General features: G+C 35.1%; 1 protein-coding gene across 2 annotated transcripts; it reads left to right on the top strand.

Annotated features, from left to right (window-relative positions):
- Nucleotides 1-659: 659 nt before the first annotated feature.
- On the top strand, nt 660-14,204 carry atg4c (autophagy related 4C, cysteine peptidase). Of its 2 annotated transcripts, none has more exons than XM_088927799.1 (11): nt 660-743; nt 1,697-1,843; nt 2,614-2,697; nt 3,906-4,139; nt 5,692-6,016; nt 6,979-7,049; nt 7,605-7,753; nt 8,646-8,724; nt 9,396-9,472; nt 10,295-10,414; nt 11,030-14,204. In XM_088927799.1, the coding sequence occupies exons 2-11, from the start codon at nt 1,768-1,770 to the stop codon at nt 11,192-11,194; spliced, it is 1,380 nt and encodes a 459-aa protein (XP_088783925.1). In that variant the 5' UTR covers nt 660-743; nt 1,697-1,767; the 3' UTR covers nt 11,195-14,204. The 2 variants fall into 2 exon arrangements, with proteins under 2 accessions (XP_088783925.1, XP_088783926.1); XM_088927800.1 differs by lacking the exon at nt 660-743 and adding an exon at nt 1,282-1,418.
- The last annotated feature ends 4,935 nt before the right edge of the window (nt 14,205-19,139 follow it).

Raw genomic sequence — 19,139 nt, 5'->3', positions numbered from 1 at the left:
TTAAGGCCTAACTCATTAGGTAATTTGCACGACTAAAATGCAAAACAAAGACATCGAATCTTTTAAAACCATGATAAAAAAACTAGTAAAACTATCAGCATTTATTTGTCCGACTACACTTATTAACGCTAACTTCAGCTCATAATAAAAGATTCTAACAGAACATCCTACAGCAGTTTTTAATTCGTATATTTTTCTTGTCTGCGTCTGGATTCTCGAACTGATGATTTTACGATTTTTTTTGCGTTTTGCTGTCGATATTAAAATACCTTGCTCGAGGCTTACCGATAAACAAGAAAAATCCACATAACAAATGAAAACGTTTTAACACCATACATACTGTCTCTTTAAGAAGATTTTTTTTAAAATAATAGTCTGCTTCACTCTTGCAACTGACTCAAAGATAATTTATTTTTATTGTTATTGAATAAGTCGATTTGAAGCACAGTATACTGACAGTATAATCGGCTGTTTTTGGTAGAACTAAGAATTATGTTACAAAGAAGTGTAGTCGAAACCTATATATATACCTAAAACCAGTTCATTGGATCGTGTGTGAGGAAAGTATGTCAAACAGGATGGGTAGCAGCTACACCATTAATATTTTTCTCAAATGTATGGCTGTAAATTCACTCAAAGATGATCCCAGTAGAGTAACACAACCAACCTCTGCTACAGCCCGTGCGTGGTGACGCAAACACTGTGAGACTGTCGCGCTCCCTCAAAATGTAAACACGCTGTTGGTAAGTCACCTGAAAGACTGATGTTGTATATATGCTTTGTTGTCTTATTTTATAAGTAAGCTCATCGGAATGATGCTGTAATAGGTGTTAAAAATTAGTGATTTGAAAAAGCTCTATGAACAGTAATTGGATCTTGATACAGAGATGCTATACATTAGACCGAGAGAGCTGCGTTTCAAATTGATCAAATCTTTCAAAATATTACATTGTTTCAAGTCTTCTCACGTGTTATTCTTGGAAAAGTTTTTCATAAACTAAGGATAACACGGCGGTGGGGGCAAGTTAAATTTCTGATCTTTACGAATAATACGATTGCCTTTATAATTTGTATTCATTTAAACGACTTTAATGTCCCTTTCAGTGAGAGAAATATATTACAGGAGATACAGTGTAGTGATATATATTTATATGTATGTAATAGTGGTATATACTGTATATAACGCCGACCTTTTGAAATTTAAATTTAAGTTAACGATTCCTTTTAGGAGTTCCGCGAAAGTCAGGAACATTAAAATAAACTTCTTTTTGTTTCATTAGCGAAGAGTTTAACACGAAATTACAGATTAGTAGAGAAGATGCAAAATAAACCACATTTTCATCTCCACACCGTTGCGATATCTTTTCAGCTTCTTCATGGTAGGCACGGTTATCTTTTTGGGATGTTTGCTTAAAAAGGTGCGCTATAAATTGTATTATTAAAATGTTTTATTGTTGTGATTATCATTAATATGTGGCGTGATCTTCCAAGTTTCAGTAAATTGTAAGCATTGGTTATGAATCGTAATTTTGATAACGGTATTTCCGGATTTTTCTAGTCTTGATGATAAGACAACCATAATGCGTTCGCGTGTTGTTACTTTTTTTGCCGCAGTAAAGTTAAGAAATACCATATTAAGTATAAAACTGACTTGACTAAAATTTATTTTACTTTTATACTGATACGTGGTCTTCAGTTTTCGGCTGAAGTTACAGGGGGCAGTCATTACCAAAGGGTTGTGATGGGTTCCATTGCTTGGAGGCCAGAATGGAGAATAAGGAACCAGATGAGGTGGAGAAACTGAAAACGCGGTTTATGTCAGCTTGGCACAATGTCAAATACAGTAAGTACATTTGATGGACTCTGCAAATTATTACAAAGGCTGTAGGTCGTTACAGAAAAAGTAAGTTTAGTTGTTTTAAACTTTAGGATCACTATATCTATCATACCATACCACAACAGCATGAGAACCATTTTCATTCAACAATGTTTTGATAATAAAATAGGATTTGATACCAAGGTAAAATTATAAAACTCTGGGAATATGGGGAATATGTATTTGTATGAAAGGCAGAGTGAATAATAGTTGATTAGATTCATGTGTATTACATAAATACATAAATTAAAATCTTGTTTTTCCAGGCTGATGTATTTTTTCTTCCTAGTTCTAATATTGCTTTAACTGCTTGTTGTTCTTGCTTCATGCTATGCTTTACCGTTTTGTGTATTTGAGTTGTGTGATGTTTAAGGTCCATTTCTTGTTGAAATATTTTGTTCAATGCCTAGTCCACTTTGTCTATGTCCAGTTAGCCATGTTTGCTCAAAAGGAATAGTGCTTTCAACATAAACGTTAATCATTTTGCAATATGTAATTCAGACATTTGGGTTTAGACCCAAAACCAATTGCCTTCTGTAATATTATACTGGATGTCCAGCATTTACCTTTAATTTTGCAATGAACATTTTGTTTTCATTTGCAGTAATAATTCAATTATTAGTGAGGTACTTTCTTGGAACCCATCAATTTAGACATTTGTTATTCCAAACACATTAATTAGCCCATATTTGTGTCTTAACTTGTGATGTACATTTATCTCTTTTTAAAAATCTCAGGCTGGATTCTGAAAACTAAGACGTGTTTTAGCAGAAATTCTCCAGTTTTCGTATTGGGAAAATGCTATCATTTCAAAGCAGAAGGTAAAGATAAGAACCGTGTTTTATACATTTAAAAGTGACTTTTGAAGCATAATTCACTGCCAATTCTGTTTGAGAGCAAAAAATGTTAATTTGATGCAGTAATTTTCATACTGTGTATCGTCTACATTTCTATATAGGATTTCTTTTGTTTGGACATTTAACCAAAAATGAACATAAATGATTTAAGTGTCATGATAAATAACATATGCATGTGAACTCAATTTTATTCAAATTAAAGTCATGTTTTGTTTCTATATATATTAATGGTACATACGTAACATACAGTTGTGAGAAAAAGTGTGTGAAACCTTTGAAATTATATGGATTTCTGCATGAATGTCTCCTAAAATGTCATCTGATCTTCATCTAAGTCATGATAATAAATAAAGTCTTATTTAACAAACAACACCCACAACAGTTTACATTGACATATCTTTATTGAACAAATGGTTTAAACAATCGAGGTCATTGATGGAAAAAGTATGTGAACCCTTATATTTAGTAAGTAGTGGAACCTTCTTTATTGGCAATAACCTCAACCAAACACTTTCTGTTGCTGCTGATCAGACCTGCGCAGTGGTTAGTAGGTATTTTGTCCCATTCCTCTCTATACAAAACTGTTTCAGTTCATATATATTTTTGGAATGTCTTGCTTGAACTTATGAGCTTCAACATCTCTTCTTCTGAGGTCCTCTGAAATCTCTTTTGATCGGGCCATATTGCACTTCAACAGAATTCTGTTGTGAAGAACAGGTAACCAAATTTGTGTGATTATTTTATACGGCAGGGCAGGTCAAACCTACACCTGAATTGATTGGAACATCTGACTCATTGATTCGAATACCTGACCTCAATTACCCTGTTTTCAAGGTGTCATTATCCTAGAGGTTCACATACTTTTTCTCATCAATGACCTTGATTGTTTAAACCATTTGTTCAATAAAGATATGACCATGTAAAATGTTGTGGGTGTTGTTTGTTAAATAAGGCTGTCTTTATTTATTATTATGACTTAGATGAAGATCAGATGACATTTTAGGAGACATTCATGCAGAAATCCAGATAATTCCTAAAGGTTCACAAACGCTTTCTCACAACTGTATCTAATGTCCATCTTCCTTTCTAAAAACATTTTAACACTATTAAAATGGGTGGAACGTTTCCTTCAGTAGAGTATATTTTATTAGTGTCTGTTGTACCTGTTCCAGAAATGGAGAGTTCCTTGGAAGGCTGTAGCAGTGAGGCCTCCGAGAGTGAGCATGTCACAGGAAATGTAGAGGCCTTTCGTAAAGACTTCACCTCTCGCGTGTGGCTGACCTACAGAGAGGAGTTCCCTGCAATATCCGGCACCAACATGTCCTCAGACTGTGGCTGGGGCTGTACTCTGAGGGCTGGACAGATGATGCTGGCACAGGCCCTGGTCCTTCACTTCTTAGGCAGAGGTTGGTGTGTGCAGTGCTCATATTTATATTCACCCCTTGGTATGTTTCAGTTATCTGCCAATCACATGAAGTATTTGCATGATGTTGTTTTTTGAATGTCCTTCGTTTCAGCTGTTGCACTACCAATAGGCAATATTTTGCATTGTGATTAGAAGTACTATAAGAAATGGAAAAAAAAATGTAGGTTTGAGTTGTATAGCAATTTTGCACAAGCACAAGAATCAGATGTTTGACTGGTTTCGTAGATGTTTTATCATAAACTTTACTCATTTCCACATTCATTTGGAAAGTAGTTTTGGTTGCAAAACATGATGGCTTTCTGTATGCTGTAACAAAGTAGAATTGTAACTGATAGTGTTTGTTGTAGATTGCCACTCAGTGTGAAATCAAAAGGATTTTAGCAAGTAAAGATCATTTATGTTTAAAAAATGACTCATTTGTGTTGTATGTGTTTGTTTCTACATAAAGAACTTAAAACCAGTTTGTCAAAGTAGATCTTGTAAGTAAGCTTTGTATTGCTATTGAGTTTTCATATTTAATATGTATTCAAAAGATACGGTGGGCAGATTTCTTCGTTCCCTTTCAAGAAAGAGGCTCATTAAAGATTATAAAATAAAACTGAGAAAGTCAGATTTACAGCAGATTTTATGTTGTCATTTAGAAAACATTTAATGTAGTCAATTAGAAAGCAATATTTAAGCATTAACATGTGCTTCCTTTTGATCTGAAATATGCCATTAAAGATATCTTTGCCTATAAAAATAAGTAATGGCCACTTAAAGATATTTATAGGTCTGTTACAGATTCTGACACATTGCAAGGTCATAATGTTAGTGCATTATAACCTTTGCCTTTGTCTTTACGGTTAGCGCCACACCTAAAGTGACCAGCCTCAACACTTATTCTGTTTGTTTAATCACTTTCATGAAAAGTCATGCTATCCTGTTAACCATCAGGAAGAGTAAGTATTGTAACATGATGAAAAAAACTGTTTGATTGTTGTCTACTGAGGATGCATAAAGGCCCGACACTCATAAAGGTAATTATTCAGTAGTAGAATGAAGTATAAATAATACAAACACGGTTTACTGCTTTTGAAAATTAGTAAGAAGTAGAAACTAAATGTTGTGACTGTTATAAAGAACATTTCCACTGAAAAAAGAGATGTTAATTGTACAGTTTGTATTACTAAGTATGTGGAACTATTATTCTGTTGAAATATTCTATTGAAATTAATCATGCATGCATGAAGTGCGTTATTTAATGCAACAATTACTCATGGTCATTTTGCTTTCTTTTAGTTCTTCATCATCAGGTAAGCAATTAAGCCAATAAATGTATTTACAGTTGGCCTTACAGCAGAGCTTCCTGCCATGCGGAAGGAAGGTGACTTAAGACTGCCAAGTATGAAATAAGAATTTTTGCATTCAAAAATATACCTGTTCATCTGAATAAAGTCAAGATTTTGCCCTGGAAATTGTATTTGAAGAGACTTCTAGGACATGATTCTAAATCACAAAATGCAGCCAATGTCTTCTGTCTTTAATTCCAGACTGGACCTGGCCTGATGCATTAAAGATAGAAGGATTGGACACTGAGACGTGGACTGCCAATGCTGCCAGGAAGCTTGTAGCCTCTTTCGAGGCATCATTGCAGGGAGAGAAGCCACTTGAAACCAGTCCAATACCGCAGACTGAGAAGAGATCTGAGGATGACAGCTCCCACGTCGGTAGCATTTATCACAGGAAAATCATCTCTTGGTTTGGGGACTCACCCTTGGCACAGCTGGGTGTGCACAGACTTATAGATCATGGGCGCACATCTGGGAAAACAGCTGGGGACTGGTATGGGCCAGCTGTGGTAGCACACATTCTGAGGTATGCTTATGTAATGAATTAGAATTCACATGTGCTTGCCTTTCTAGTAGGTTTCAAAACCTTGGAGAACAACTTAATTACCTTGTGAGGCTCTGAGGTTTGCGTGATATGGGTCAAAGAATATGAGCTAGATTAATTGAACAAATGACAGAAGGTTAACTGATAACTACTACTTTATTAAAATAACAGGAATCCACTAATGAGCTTATATGATCTAACCGTTTAATAATAAAGTGAGAAAGACATAAACAGTGCTGTGCGTTTCATATTTTTTGTGTGTATTATTCAAATACCCACAATTATGAAATAATTTTGTGCTTCATAACATGCAAATGAAGACCTTCTGTGGAAACAGTGTCACCTGGTGGCAAACAAACTGAAAACGCAGCACAGTTTATGTTTTGCAGATCTAGCTTAGTGTTTCTGCCTGAAATTTTACTCACGAAGAGGCAAAGCTAAGAAGGTATGCTTAAAGTTAAGCAGTGATGTTTAGATATGGAAATAACCTCTTCATAAACTGAAAATAAACTCGATAAGTCAATTTAAGGTGCTTATGGACAGCTTCATAAATGCCAGACTCTACTGGATTATATTAGTTAACTAAATCTACAAAGGCAAAAGATATTTTGCAGTGGGCCATAAAGAGTGCCTTTCTGAGGCTGTTACAAGGTCATTCAGTTGGCTAACACATAAGTGTTTGATTTTACTCCCTTCTTATTAAACAGGGCCAAATGAAATGAAAGACATTGAATTATGAATATGGAGAGTTATAAGGTAGCACTGGCCCTGTCCACATATTCGTACACAGCAGGGAATAAATTCTCTTGCCACATAGTAGGAGCATGCAATATTTAGATGCCATTTAGTAATGTTTCTTAGCTGTAAAAAAACGATCACTTTGACTCAAATATGCTAGAATCAAACACTATTGTGCAGTGTATGCTTACCTTTGTGTCTCCTAGAAAAGCTGTTGAAGAAGCAACAGACCCTGAATTGCAAGGCATAACAGTTTATGTTGCTCAGGATTGCACAGGTATGAAAAATGAGTCTTTCTGAGAAGGGAGTCTGGGCATTGTGCCCAGCTTGACCTCCCCTTTGAAATTACAGGAAAAAGCACAATGTTCAGTGTGGTTAAATGCATCTTAAGTGTTGCTAGTGTGTTGGCTTGTCATAGCTGCATTTTTAGCAAAGTCATTCTTCTCAATACTTCCCGAAGAATATGTCTTCTTCATTCTTCTGGTCCTCTTTTTGTTCAGAAAATTCATGGTCTTCAATAGAATTCAAGGCTGCAGTCGATGGTCTGATACAAATAAGAAATGTAGTCTCTTTCAATGCATTGAACCTGCATAAAGAGCATTGGAGTGATAGGTCCTGATCGTATGAGCCCCTAACCTGCCTGCTTCTAAATCCCCTTTTGTATAAAAAGAAGAAATTGTTAAATCTTAGGTACAGTATGTCAAATAAATACCGTATTCATGATTGCAGTACTGCTTTTTGAAATTTAATTCTTGCATCAATTTCATGCTTTTGTGTTGTGTAAGTGATGAATGACCCTAACGTGACCCTTTTTTATATTGATTGGTTTCAGTCTACAGTGCTGATGTTATTGATAGTCACCAGGGGTGTGCTCAGGGGCTGGACGCTGAACCCAACACAGACAGAAAAGCTGTAATTATTCTTATACCCGTAAGGCTTGGAGGGGAAAAAAGTAATCCTGAATACTATGAGTTTGTAAAGGTAAATCTTACCTTATTGTTCACACTGTTGCCGGTAGTGTTGTGTGTAATGTCTGGGTGTCTATATGAAAGTGTGAGATTGATTTCATTTTTTTGGTTTCGTTTAATTTGATGGCGACCGTTGTCATAGTTGACAAAATATAGGGAGAATAGTGTATTGTCTATTTTATTGCTCCTCACATGTCTGCCTGTTAAGTCATATTACCCTGAAAAACATAGTTTTAGATATACAGTATATCCTCTGTTGAATTGAGCCACATCTCGTGCTGATTTTTTTACAGTATATATCAGATATATCTAATGTAAAATGTTTTAACAACATTTTATCAGGTAGACCTTCTCTTCTGCGGAGAGAGGGATAACTGTGCATCCATATCAATCCATGGTTACCAAAGTTTTGAGATTAATGTTGAATTTAGGAATGTAGAATAGGTCTGGGTAATTGGCACTCTTTTTGCACTGTGAGGTAATAACCTGCATTGGCGACACTCCCTCTTGTAAGAAAGAGGTAAAAGGAAGGAACAGACTGCAAAAGAATGAGTAGAGGGTAATTGAAAAGAAAAAAATGCAACTTCAGCCTGTTCCAATCTTAAAGGTGTTTTTTTTCTTTCTTTCCACTTTTCTTGAAACGTACCTAAACTTTGTACATAAGTGGAATGTATTCATATTGATGTAAACATAAATGTCATTTAAGTAAATGTTTCTGTTGCATATTTTTGACAACATCAACAAATGACTGGTGTATTTTCTCATCTATAAATAACACAAAGATGGTCTTAAAACATAGGAGTGTTTTATCAATGATTGCACAGGTAGATTTTTCATTTTGCTTGAGGACTGTGAAATGTTTTATTTGAAATTGTTTTTTTTAATTCCTTTTCCCCTCTTAATAGGGCATTTTAAGTCTTGAGTATTGCCTTGGGATCATTGGAGGGAAACCTAAACAAGCCTATTACTTTGTAGGGTTTCAAGGTTAGTGTTGGGGAAAGGAGATAATTTTACATAATTTTCATAAAGAGCTGTGAGAAGTTAATGCATTCATATTTGGTAAGCAGAACAGTTGAAATAGCACTCATTTTATTTTATCTGACCCATCAAAGCTGGGTCTATTCATCAAAACCAAATCTTCCAACTTGCAAGAGTAATTGATTTCCATAAGATACATGCATAATATTCATTTCAGCATAAAGTGAGGTTCCCTTCATCACCTTCATAAGCACTAAGAAACCTTCAGTTGTACATCTTGGCAGTCAATATTTACACATTTACATTTTACCAATTTGAGATACACTGTTGGATGATGTCTAAATGACAAGCAATACATTTTTCCTGCCAGCCTTTACTTCTACCAAGCATTTATCATATGCAAATTTGAGAATATAATTGCGTGTTTGTAAAAGTAATTTCTCCACAAAAAAATTAAATGACAGCCCCTTTACTATATAAAAAATGTGCTTATACAACCAGATTTGATTATGCGAAATTTAATCTGCCCTACAAAATGAGAAGAAAAAGATTCTCAAGATGTGCATGAAGCCTAACACTATCTATAGACTTTGAGCTATTCTGCATAGAAATTGGATGATATGCATTGTAATAATAAGATGTTTTTGAATAACTTGTCTTTTGTTTTGTCCTTGTAGATGACAGCTTGATTTACATGGATCCTCATTACTGCCAGTCTTTTGTAGATGTCAGCACAAGCGATTTCCCACTAGAGGTAATATGGAAATACAAAGAGCTGACCATGTTTTTAGTAATGTGAATTTAATAGTTTCTTTTAGTACTTAAAGGTATGAATCTAAATCAGCTTCAGCTCAATTACTGAAAAGAGAAGGTAGATTTATGTTCTTTTCTGACAAGTAAGGTTGGGACAGAAGAATGTAACAAGAATAGAGTTTGGAATAGTGGTCAGAATTTAGCAAGAGTAAAGCAGGTTCTTACAATATCTTCTGGTGGAAGGTTTTTTAATTGCTGTGTAATACTTGCATGGTATTCTAAAAGTTAATTGCCATCATAATATCTGTGTTTGTAAATATGGCAAGATATAACTATTCTAAGTAAATATTCTATATACAGTTTGTTTTATTTGTTACCTTTTTTACAATTATTAACAGAACAGCTGAGTCATGACAGTTTGAATTCAGAGTTATAATTAATAGCTGTAGTTAACACAGTAGTTAGTTGATTGACTTAACAGCTGTACTTAACAGTAGTTATTTGCTTGAGTGCTATAGTTTATTTTACCAGTTTCCTTTAACCGCTTTCTTAATCAGACAACTCCTTCTATAGTACTATGTAATTCTGTAGCATTGCCATTTAGGGACAGCTACATTCGTGTTTAATTATTCATTAAAATGACAAATTCTGCCCACTCTGAACATACTGATTCAGTTATTTTCAATGGGAAGCACACTATACAGATGAACAAGTAAAGGTTTATTCGGTGCTGAAAAGAGAATAAAAGAAACACAACTTTTCAGCTGTGGAGTCTCCTTCGGGTGTGAAAAGTAAATAAAAGTATTTTTTTATGATTTTGTAGTCATACCACTGTCCATCGCCTAAAAAGATGCCCTTCAGTAAAATGGACCCAAGCTGCACTATTGGATTTTATTCTAGAAATGTTCAAGACTTTGAAAGGATCACACAGGAAATTACAAAGGTAAGCAGAATTAATGCATGAGATTCAGTATCGGGTTGTTTTTTTTTAAAGATATGCTTACTAGCCGTCGGTTACATATTGGTTACTATTTAACGAATAGCTGTAATGTACCAGTACAGCAGGTGGCGCCATTTCCCTTAAAATGGAAAGTGCTGCATATTTTTAATTGACGTTTGTGTTGCGTTACTACTGGTCATAGATGGCCATTCAGACAGTCAAGCCTCAACAACAATTGTGTACTTAAAACGTATTTTATTTAACCCTTTATGGTCTGTTTATATTTGAAAGTCCCACCAGTTGAAAAAGGTCTATGGAAGATTTTCAGAGAGAATGATATTAGACTCGTGAATCTAGGTGGTGGACACTAGCCGAAGTCCACCCAAGGAGCCAAATGTCAGTAGTGTCTTACAGAATGAGTTTTACTTTTTTTACACTCATAAAGGGTAGATAACAGTTGTAGGTTTTAAGAAAGTTGTTTGTTAAATGATTTCTTTTGCTGATTCATTTAGTTGTTTTGGAATATATGAATGGCAATAAATCTGGCAATCTCATGTTTTGTGCATATTTTAAATGTCAGTGATTTTCCTGTTTTGTGTGTGTGTGTGTTTGTTTCAGGTTTTAAAGCCTTCGTCTAAAGAGAAATATCCTGCATTTACCTTTGTTAAAGGTCATGGACAGGACTATGACTTCACTTGTTCACAAACCCTTGAGCGAAAAGAATTGCCTTCTGGAGAATTAAGGAGACCTGAAACTAGTATGGGAGATTTTGTGTTGCTGTAAACATACCAAAGCCAGTGTAACAAAGTGAGGAACAATTGCAACTAAAACTAATTTTAATACTTGGTTTTGTGAAGATATTTTAAAGCTTGAAGTCTCAACATGGACAGTTGATGTACAAATAATGTACAACAAATGGTTTCTAAAACAATGGACGTTATACACAAAAATAATAACTGAAATACTACTGCTTTGTCAAACTGCTTTGGTGCTCTGGACCAAAACATACTACGACAACATTACTGTGTTGTAAAAATTGAAGTTCCAAAGGCTGGAGAAGAATCAGGTTTCTGATGATGATTAGAGGTTTTATTGGGATTCACGAGCACAGATCATCCATGGAATAAAGTGAATTTTTGTATATATTTGGAGAAATAAATACTATACTTTGATATCTTCAGTGCCACATGAAGTCAGAATTAAAGCTTAGCATTTTACTTGAATTACCAGTAAAAGATAGAGCAAAAATAAAATATGAGAGATATCCTTGGGAACCTAAAAAACTTGCACATGCATATTGTTACTAGAGGAAAGCTGTTGTATACATTTATGGTTTTAAAGCAGAGATATTTAAAACTTCAGTGTATATATTAATAATGCCATTCAGGTAACAGGAAACCCAAATACTGTCTTATAAATTATGTTTTAGGTAACCAGTCCTCCTGCTTTACAATTGCTAATTGGGCTCCTATATAAACTTCTCATTATGCACATAGTTTTGTGAGAAATAACATAATTAAAAACAAGTTCCAGTTTTCCACTATCATTCTATTAGTGAATCTAGATCCAGTATTGCAGTTGAATAAGGAAGCAAAACACAGTACTGTTATGTAAAATGCATGAAATGTGTTAAAGCGTAACAGTGTTTTCATATTCAACTGTAAGAAAATTTGGTAACATTAGAGCAGCACAGAAGAGCACGCAGTTTAGTTCTTGTATGCATTTATTGCTTGTGAATGTAGTGAAATTAAGGATGTTTCTTACTTTATGGTGCCCTCTTTCATATCTAGAATAGTGCCGCAAATCTGTTTTTTTAAACAAGTTTATGCATTCATTTCCCATTGATCTCATTTTTATTCTAAAGAGAACAATAAAATTCCATAGAAAATGAGTACATTCTCTTTTTATTGGAGTCTTTTAGAATTCCGACAGCACTTCACTGTGCACGAACATGAAACAACTGTGCGCATTTCTGGTTATTAGACATCATGGCTTTTAGTTTTCTCTGAAATTCAGGTCCCAGGTATTGCTTTTCCTGCCTGGCTGTATGTGACCTACCCAGAGCTTTTGATTGTGCCATTCTTTTAGAAGCAATTCTTTGTCATGTGTTTAGTACAGGACAAAAACTTTAAAATAAAAGCTAGATTTGTAAGGCTTTATAAGACACAGCTAACTGCACTAAATTAAAACTAGTCATACGTACTAACTATTTATACACTCGATTTAACTGACACAGAAAAATTCGACACAGTGAAACACACACAATTGGTAATTGTGTCCGGAGGAAAAGAAAATATCCTTTTGCAGAATGTAATGTTTCCATGGCTAAGTCCTCTGATCCTTCTCAGTTTGAGCAATGGTTTGTTGTTTTCGTGTTAAATACAAATTCTTGTATTAGCTGGTGAATGGCCACAGATCAGGCACCCATATGGGAAAAAGTTACTCCTCTGATGTTGAGCACCAAAGGGAAGAATTGGCTGTCTGTTAGACTTGGTGTTGAAAAAGAGTATATTGGCATGAGGACACAATAGGATCATTTTAGCTTTGCAACATGTAGCCTATAGTCAGTAAATTCATTTGTGGTCTGTTTTTAGGAAACGGGCAACCTGATAGTACATTGACCATTACAAATGTAAAACATGACCGCGTGTTCTCAGGATTTTGTCACTGCAACATGAAAGGGCACTTGTATTAGGGATGCTCTCCTCTGAGGAGATTCTCTGTTCTGTGTGTATTTACAGAGATGTATGAATATTTGATTAATGAGTCATGGTCTCTGGAGAAATGTAATAACTGCTCTGCTGTACAAAGCTAGCTCCTTCTCTGTTAACACAGCTGCCAATAGTGTCATTGACATCGCTGTCTTGTTAAAATCTAATATATTCCACCGAGTAAATTCCTCAGTTAAAAAAGGGATCTATGAGAGACATCATTATGTTCACAATTCTTAACTATTAGCTACTTCATTTGTAAAGATTTTTCTTTTTTCTCCCCCTCCGGATATAAGTCATGGCACGTTCTTTAATGGAAAGTTCGTCCAGTTTCTGGTGCAAAAAGCTTGTGTTTAGAGTAACAATACCCCCAACATTTGTAAAAAGCAGTGCCTCTTCTTACAATGATATTTTATGCCCTGTGGTGAACACACTGAATCCTTGTCATACATTTTATTTCTATAAAAAGGCTGAAAGTATTTAAAAGGATCCATTCATATTAATTTAATTTAAGGAACATGCAAAGAAGGACAAGGTAAAATCCATTATAAAGCTGTGCTTGTACATAGATTTAAGCCTACAAAGCAGCCATTACTAGAAACAAGAAATTACTTTCAATAAACTTGTTTAGAGATCAGTTATATTTTTATTCTTCACTTTCTGTGACAAAGATCAAAAGTGCAGTTTAGAATAAAACTGATCCTGACCATAGTTATAGTACATTTTCTGTAAGAGTATATAGTAGATTTGTGTCAATTATGATCACTAATTAGACTGATTTTTTTACAAAATGTATAATGTATGTGAATGTATGTATAAGGTTTACTATATTTTGTGGTAGCTATTAACAGTTATTAAAGAACATGTTAGCTTCCAAATTTCATGATGATGCAAGTATGCCAAAAACATTATGGTTCCTGCTAATTATGCGAACCTTACAGATTTTGCTGGATGCTACTACTGCTTGATGGATGAAAGAGTGTTTGAAGGAAAAGGTCCACATTTTCATCTGGGTTTCTCTAAATGTACTAAATACAGTATACTGTAACATCAAATAAAAAACAGAATTTTCAAAAACTGTGTATAATGCAGAGTGAAAGATGGTTCTGTTCAGGTTTCATTGACTGGTTAGCATATCAGATGGTCAGACAAGTACTAACTGATCCCAACCTTGTGGGATTTCACTGCATCCTTAAAGTCGTGCATCACCTTATACTACAATTAAAGTGCTGTGTATTTCTTCTATATCTTCCCTTGTTTTTAATTTTTTATTTTCTGGCCATGAAATCTGTTTTTCTGAAGCATTATTTGCCATATTCTTTTTGACCACATGTAAGACAGTTCATATGACCTTACTGAGATGCTATGGGTTTCCTCAATAGAAGAGCATTTCCTACAAAATGGGATTTATTTTTCAAGTGTAAAACACTGAAGTGTAAAAAGAGGTCATTTGACTCCATAATAACGCAGCAACATTCTAAGATAATGTATTTGGCTTAGCTAAAATGCTAAGAATGAGAAAAAAATGTGTATTATGTTGATTAAACAACATCAAGTCCTTTTCTTGTAGCATTTTATAGCATGTATTTTACTGTATAACTGCAATGCTAGTGTAACATACAGTTGTTAATGCTTTTTTTATTATCACAAAAGATTTGGCGTGGAGTATCATTCAGAACACACTGGAACAGCTGTACAGAAAATCTGGCTTTCTCTTTACCTTCGTCTTACTACACATTGACGTTTGAGGTTTGCAAATCCAATATGGTGCTCTTTTTAGCCATTTAGTATTCAGCTACATCGTTCTAAGCTACATTTTCTATGTAAAACTTACTGCAACACTTTTCCTTAGGGCCACAATCCATTATTGTAGGCTTTATAATGAAGCCGCAATAAAACCCTCAGTAATTAAAGGGGATTCAACAGTAATTGCCATAGTGAATCAACTTAATCAGTACCTGCATTAAAGAGTCAACCTGATGTTACAATCTAACCTTTTTAATGCTAGGGGAAATTAGAATGATAAAAAATTATAAGTGCGATAATCATTTCTTTTTTAAAATACTTTTGCAATGAGTCGACCATTGTCCAAGGCAAATATTAAATGTCTGATAAGAAAAAAACTGTAAGCACTGTGGCTGGGAGGTCAAAAAGGAAATGTCAGGCAAGGAGAGGAGAGGTAATGAAATGTCATTTGTCCCTACCAGTGTCTGCCATTGTAGAGTGAACCCTAACAAATGTTATGTACAGAAAGAGTCTCATTTTGAGAGACACAACCTAAGGATCCTCCACTGCAATACTGATCAGAATTGTGTAGTAATATTAAGACGTACTCACTCATCAGTTGGGCAGTATTCTTAATCTTCCAGATTATTATATTATATCACTGTACCCAAGCACACAGCCTTAACAAGTAGTAATTGACAACAACAAAAATAAGTAATTCATATTTCAAAAGGAAACTTTAATTCCTTTAGCACTAGCAATGTGATGAAGTTAATAATATTTAAAATCTCTTAAAATTGATTGGTTTTTTTTTTAAATAAAGAATATATAAGTACACAAAACCAGAAATAAATTCTGTACGGTCTAATTTTCTTGATTAAATAAAACACAGACATTTACATTTACACAGTTTTATATCTATTAATTTCAAGATATTATACAGGACACATACTTATGCTTAGTTGCCTATAATGTGTTCCTAGTGTAGAACAGGAGTTTACATGTACATGACTCAAAAGGTTGTGAAAATAAAATCTATAGTATGAGAGATCACAGTGTTCGTTCCTAAGCATATTTTTATCTGATGAAATTTATTTCACATGGTAAACGAAAGCGTAGGGCTGATTTACTTTGTACAATTCATAGCTAAGTATCATAATATCCCGCTAGAATAATGAAACACAATACATGTAATACAAAAAATTGACTTTCAATGAACTTCTGAAAACAGGACTCTTTTAGAAAGTGCTGATTTGTCATTTGTTTTATGGAGGGAAAATGATGGAAGCGTCTGTTCAAATAAACCCATGCTTGTTTTGTTGTTTAATTAAATGCCACAATTTGTCAAATTTATTGATCAGTTCACATGACAGAAGCTGATGGATGTCTTTAGCAATTTCCATATTTTTCTAGCCAATTTATATTTTGCAGTGGGGGAATGGTGTCAGTATCGTGTAAAATGGGAATGAATAGTCAGTTTTGTTCTGGGCCATGTCCTGGAGCAATAGACTTTGTGCTGTGGGCCCTGTCCACACCGACTCCTCTCTTTGAGCTATGTGCAGATGGGTCTCTGACAGTCCTACAGCTGTTCTCCTAATTGTTCATTAAGTGTTCTATTGATTCCCTGATTCAAAGTACATGTGTCTTTCAGCTCCAGCTCTTGTGTGAAGTGGCAGACACACATTCCTCGTAAGATGACAGAGCCAGTTGAAACCTAAAATGTAAGCTGCCAGTTTCAATAGAACAGCCTGCTCTCAAAGGGGAAGGCTGGGTTTAAAAGAGCTTTGCAATAGCTGGTTAGGTTTTATTTTCTAAACTTTTAGCATCAATCAGTTAAAGTGCCGGGAGCAGCATGAAAATGTTTAATTCCCTGTTAAGCACGCACAGATTGCACCTGGCTGATAATGGGGGCTATGTGAGTATATCAGCACTTGATACCAAGTGATTAGACCAGTTTAGCCATATGTAGAGTGTTCTCTGGCTGAAAATAACATGCATGGAGAGAAGTATTCTCATTTGGCACAGATATTGTGTTGTAGCAATTTTTTAAAAGACAAGATCATCTCCAATTGTGGATTATGGCAGTCAGACAGACCCTTCCACAGGATGATCCAGTTTTAATCTAAAGACAGAACAGATAAAAACATGCATATCTGGACCCAGGGTTATAAATCTTCAGAGAAACAAATAGGCACAGATGAAACTGTAAAAGTTATTTAAATTCCCATTGAGACAGATTTATTAATCTGGCTTTTTAAGTATATTGCGTTCAGAGAAGTCTCTTAACAGACAACCCTTTGACAAAGTCATTCTCAAGTATTTCACAAGGCAAGAAGATAATTTTCTGAAAGTTTATACACAGCTACAGTATTTAGGCTTCTCTCTTTTCAAATATCATATAAATATATTTGAAAAACCATATGTATGTGCATCATCATCATCTGTATGTATAAGCTCTTTATATTTATAAATACTTATGCTGTACATTATTATGGAGACATTCCTATATATTATCATTCATCAACTCTTAAGGCTCCTCTATAGTTACTTAGATGAAACTTCACACTTTCTTGAATCTTCATGATATGATATCCCATGCTAATTTATTTCATATCTGTATATTCTATTTCTTGTCATTCTTAGTGAAAGAACTGTTTAAAATAACATTAGAGATGCTACATACTGTAGCTGCGTGTGTGGCTTTGCCATCCTCAAAATATGCTTGCTAAATTGCTCATTTAAAAATTAGTGTCCCAAAAGTCAAGTCAAAAACAACAACAGCATAGATAGTTTCCACATTTCCAGAGCCATTTTAAAGTAGTAGCATGTTGATTATATGATGGTGGATGCAATCATCGTCTTCCACTCTTTCTCTGTGTTGACCCTAAACAATACAGCCAGGCTCGGTGACTTATCATCTCATGCTGTGTTGGGCTGCACATGCTGATATCTGACTCACAAGAGAATGAGCTTGAAATGCCAGTCCTCAAGGTTGTGGTTCACACTGGCAGTTGCTCAGCTTATACAGAATAGGAATCTAAAACAAAGTCCTTCCAGTATTCATTGGAGTGCAGCTTACACAATGAAAAGACACTGTATATACTGCAGCAGCCCTATTGATATAAACCAAAACAGTTAATTTTTCTTCATTATACAATTCGTAGTTGTTGACATGTATATAGGCCAGGTCATGTCTTGCTTGTATTTAATAACTTTTATTTTTTAATCCGGTATGTAGGTAGTTCGGGTTTTTAAAGTACATTTCTGTAAAATTATGTTACAGGTTGGAAATGACACTTAATGTTTAACGAGCTTCTAAATACAATTTTTTATTGTATTTATAATAATAATAATAATAATTGCTTATAATATAATAATGTAAGCGTTATATAATGCTTTTCTGGGGACTCTCCTCCACCACCACCAATGTGTAGCCTCAGCTGTATGATTCAACGGCAGCCATAATGCTCCAGAACGTTCACCACACATCAGCTATAAGTGGGGAGGACAACAGAACAATGAAGCCAATTCATAGATGGGGATTATTAGGAGGCCATGATTGGTAAGGACCAATAGGAAATTTGGCCAGGTAACACCCCTACTCTCTTCGAGAAACGCCCTGGGATTTTTTATGACCACAGAGAGTAAGGATCTTAGTTTTACGTCTTGTCCGAAGGACGGCACCTTTTTTACAGTATAGTGTCCCCATCACTATACTGGGGCATTAGGACCCACATGGACCGCAGGGTGAGCACCCCCTGCTGGCCCCACTAACACCGCTTCCAGCAGCAACCTTAGTTTTTCCCAGGAGGTCTCCCATCCAGGTACTGACCAGGCTCACACCTGCTTCAGTGGGTTGCCAGTTGTGAGTTACAGGGTGATATAGCTGCTGGCTATTAAATTAACTCTTTTAAGAAAAAAACATCTCTGCTTTATCCAGCAAAGGATTACAGGGAGCCAGAGTTCACATGGCAAGCTACAGTAACAAGGCAAGATACACCTTAGATGGGACACTGGTCCATCACAGGGCACACACAGACAAAAACCCACATAAACACCAGGGACAATTTTTTACAGAAGCCAATTAACCAACCAGTATGTCTTTGGATTGTGGGAGGAAATTGGAGTACCTAGAGGAAGCCTATGCAAACATGAAAACATGGGGAGAACTTACCAACTCACACAAGGCCCCAGCACTGCTACAACCCTTCTGCCACATCGTCACCCAGTCTTAGGCATCCTTAGTCACAATCAAGAATTACAACGTTTGTATGTTATGAAGAAGCATTTAC

Source organism: Atractosteus spatula, chromosome 11, assembly GCF_055471065.1.
Source record: "Atractosteus spatula isolate fAtrSpa1 chromosome 11, fAtrSpa1.hap1, whole genome shotgun sequence".
Taxonomy (NCBI): domain Eukaryota; kingdom Metazoa; phylum Chordata; class Actinopteri; order Semionotiformes; family Lepisosteidae; genus Atractosteus; species Atractosteus spatula.
The sequence above is the reverse complement of the archived record's forward strand: the minus strand, read 5'-3'. Positions and strand labels throughout refer to the sequence as shown.

What these genes read in the sequence shown, in the direction of transcription:
- atg4c (XM_088927799.1), top strand. Translation starts at nt 1,768, where the DNA reads ATGGAGAATAAGGAACCAGATGAGGTGGAGAAACTGAAAACGCGGTTT. An exon ending in GTGGTAGCACACATTCTGAG is followed by an intron (nt 6,017 to 6,978) that starts GTATGCTTATGT and finishes TGTGTCTCCTAG; the next exon opens with AAAAGCTGTTGAAGAAGCAA. An exon ending in TCACACAGGAAATTACAAAG is followed by an intron (nt 10,415 to 11,029) that starts GTAAGCAGAATT and finishes TGTTTGTTTCAG; the next exon opens with GTTTTAAAGCCTTCGTCTAA.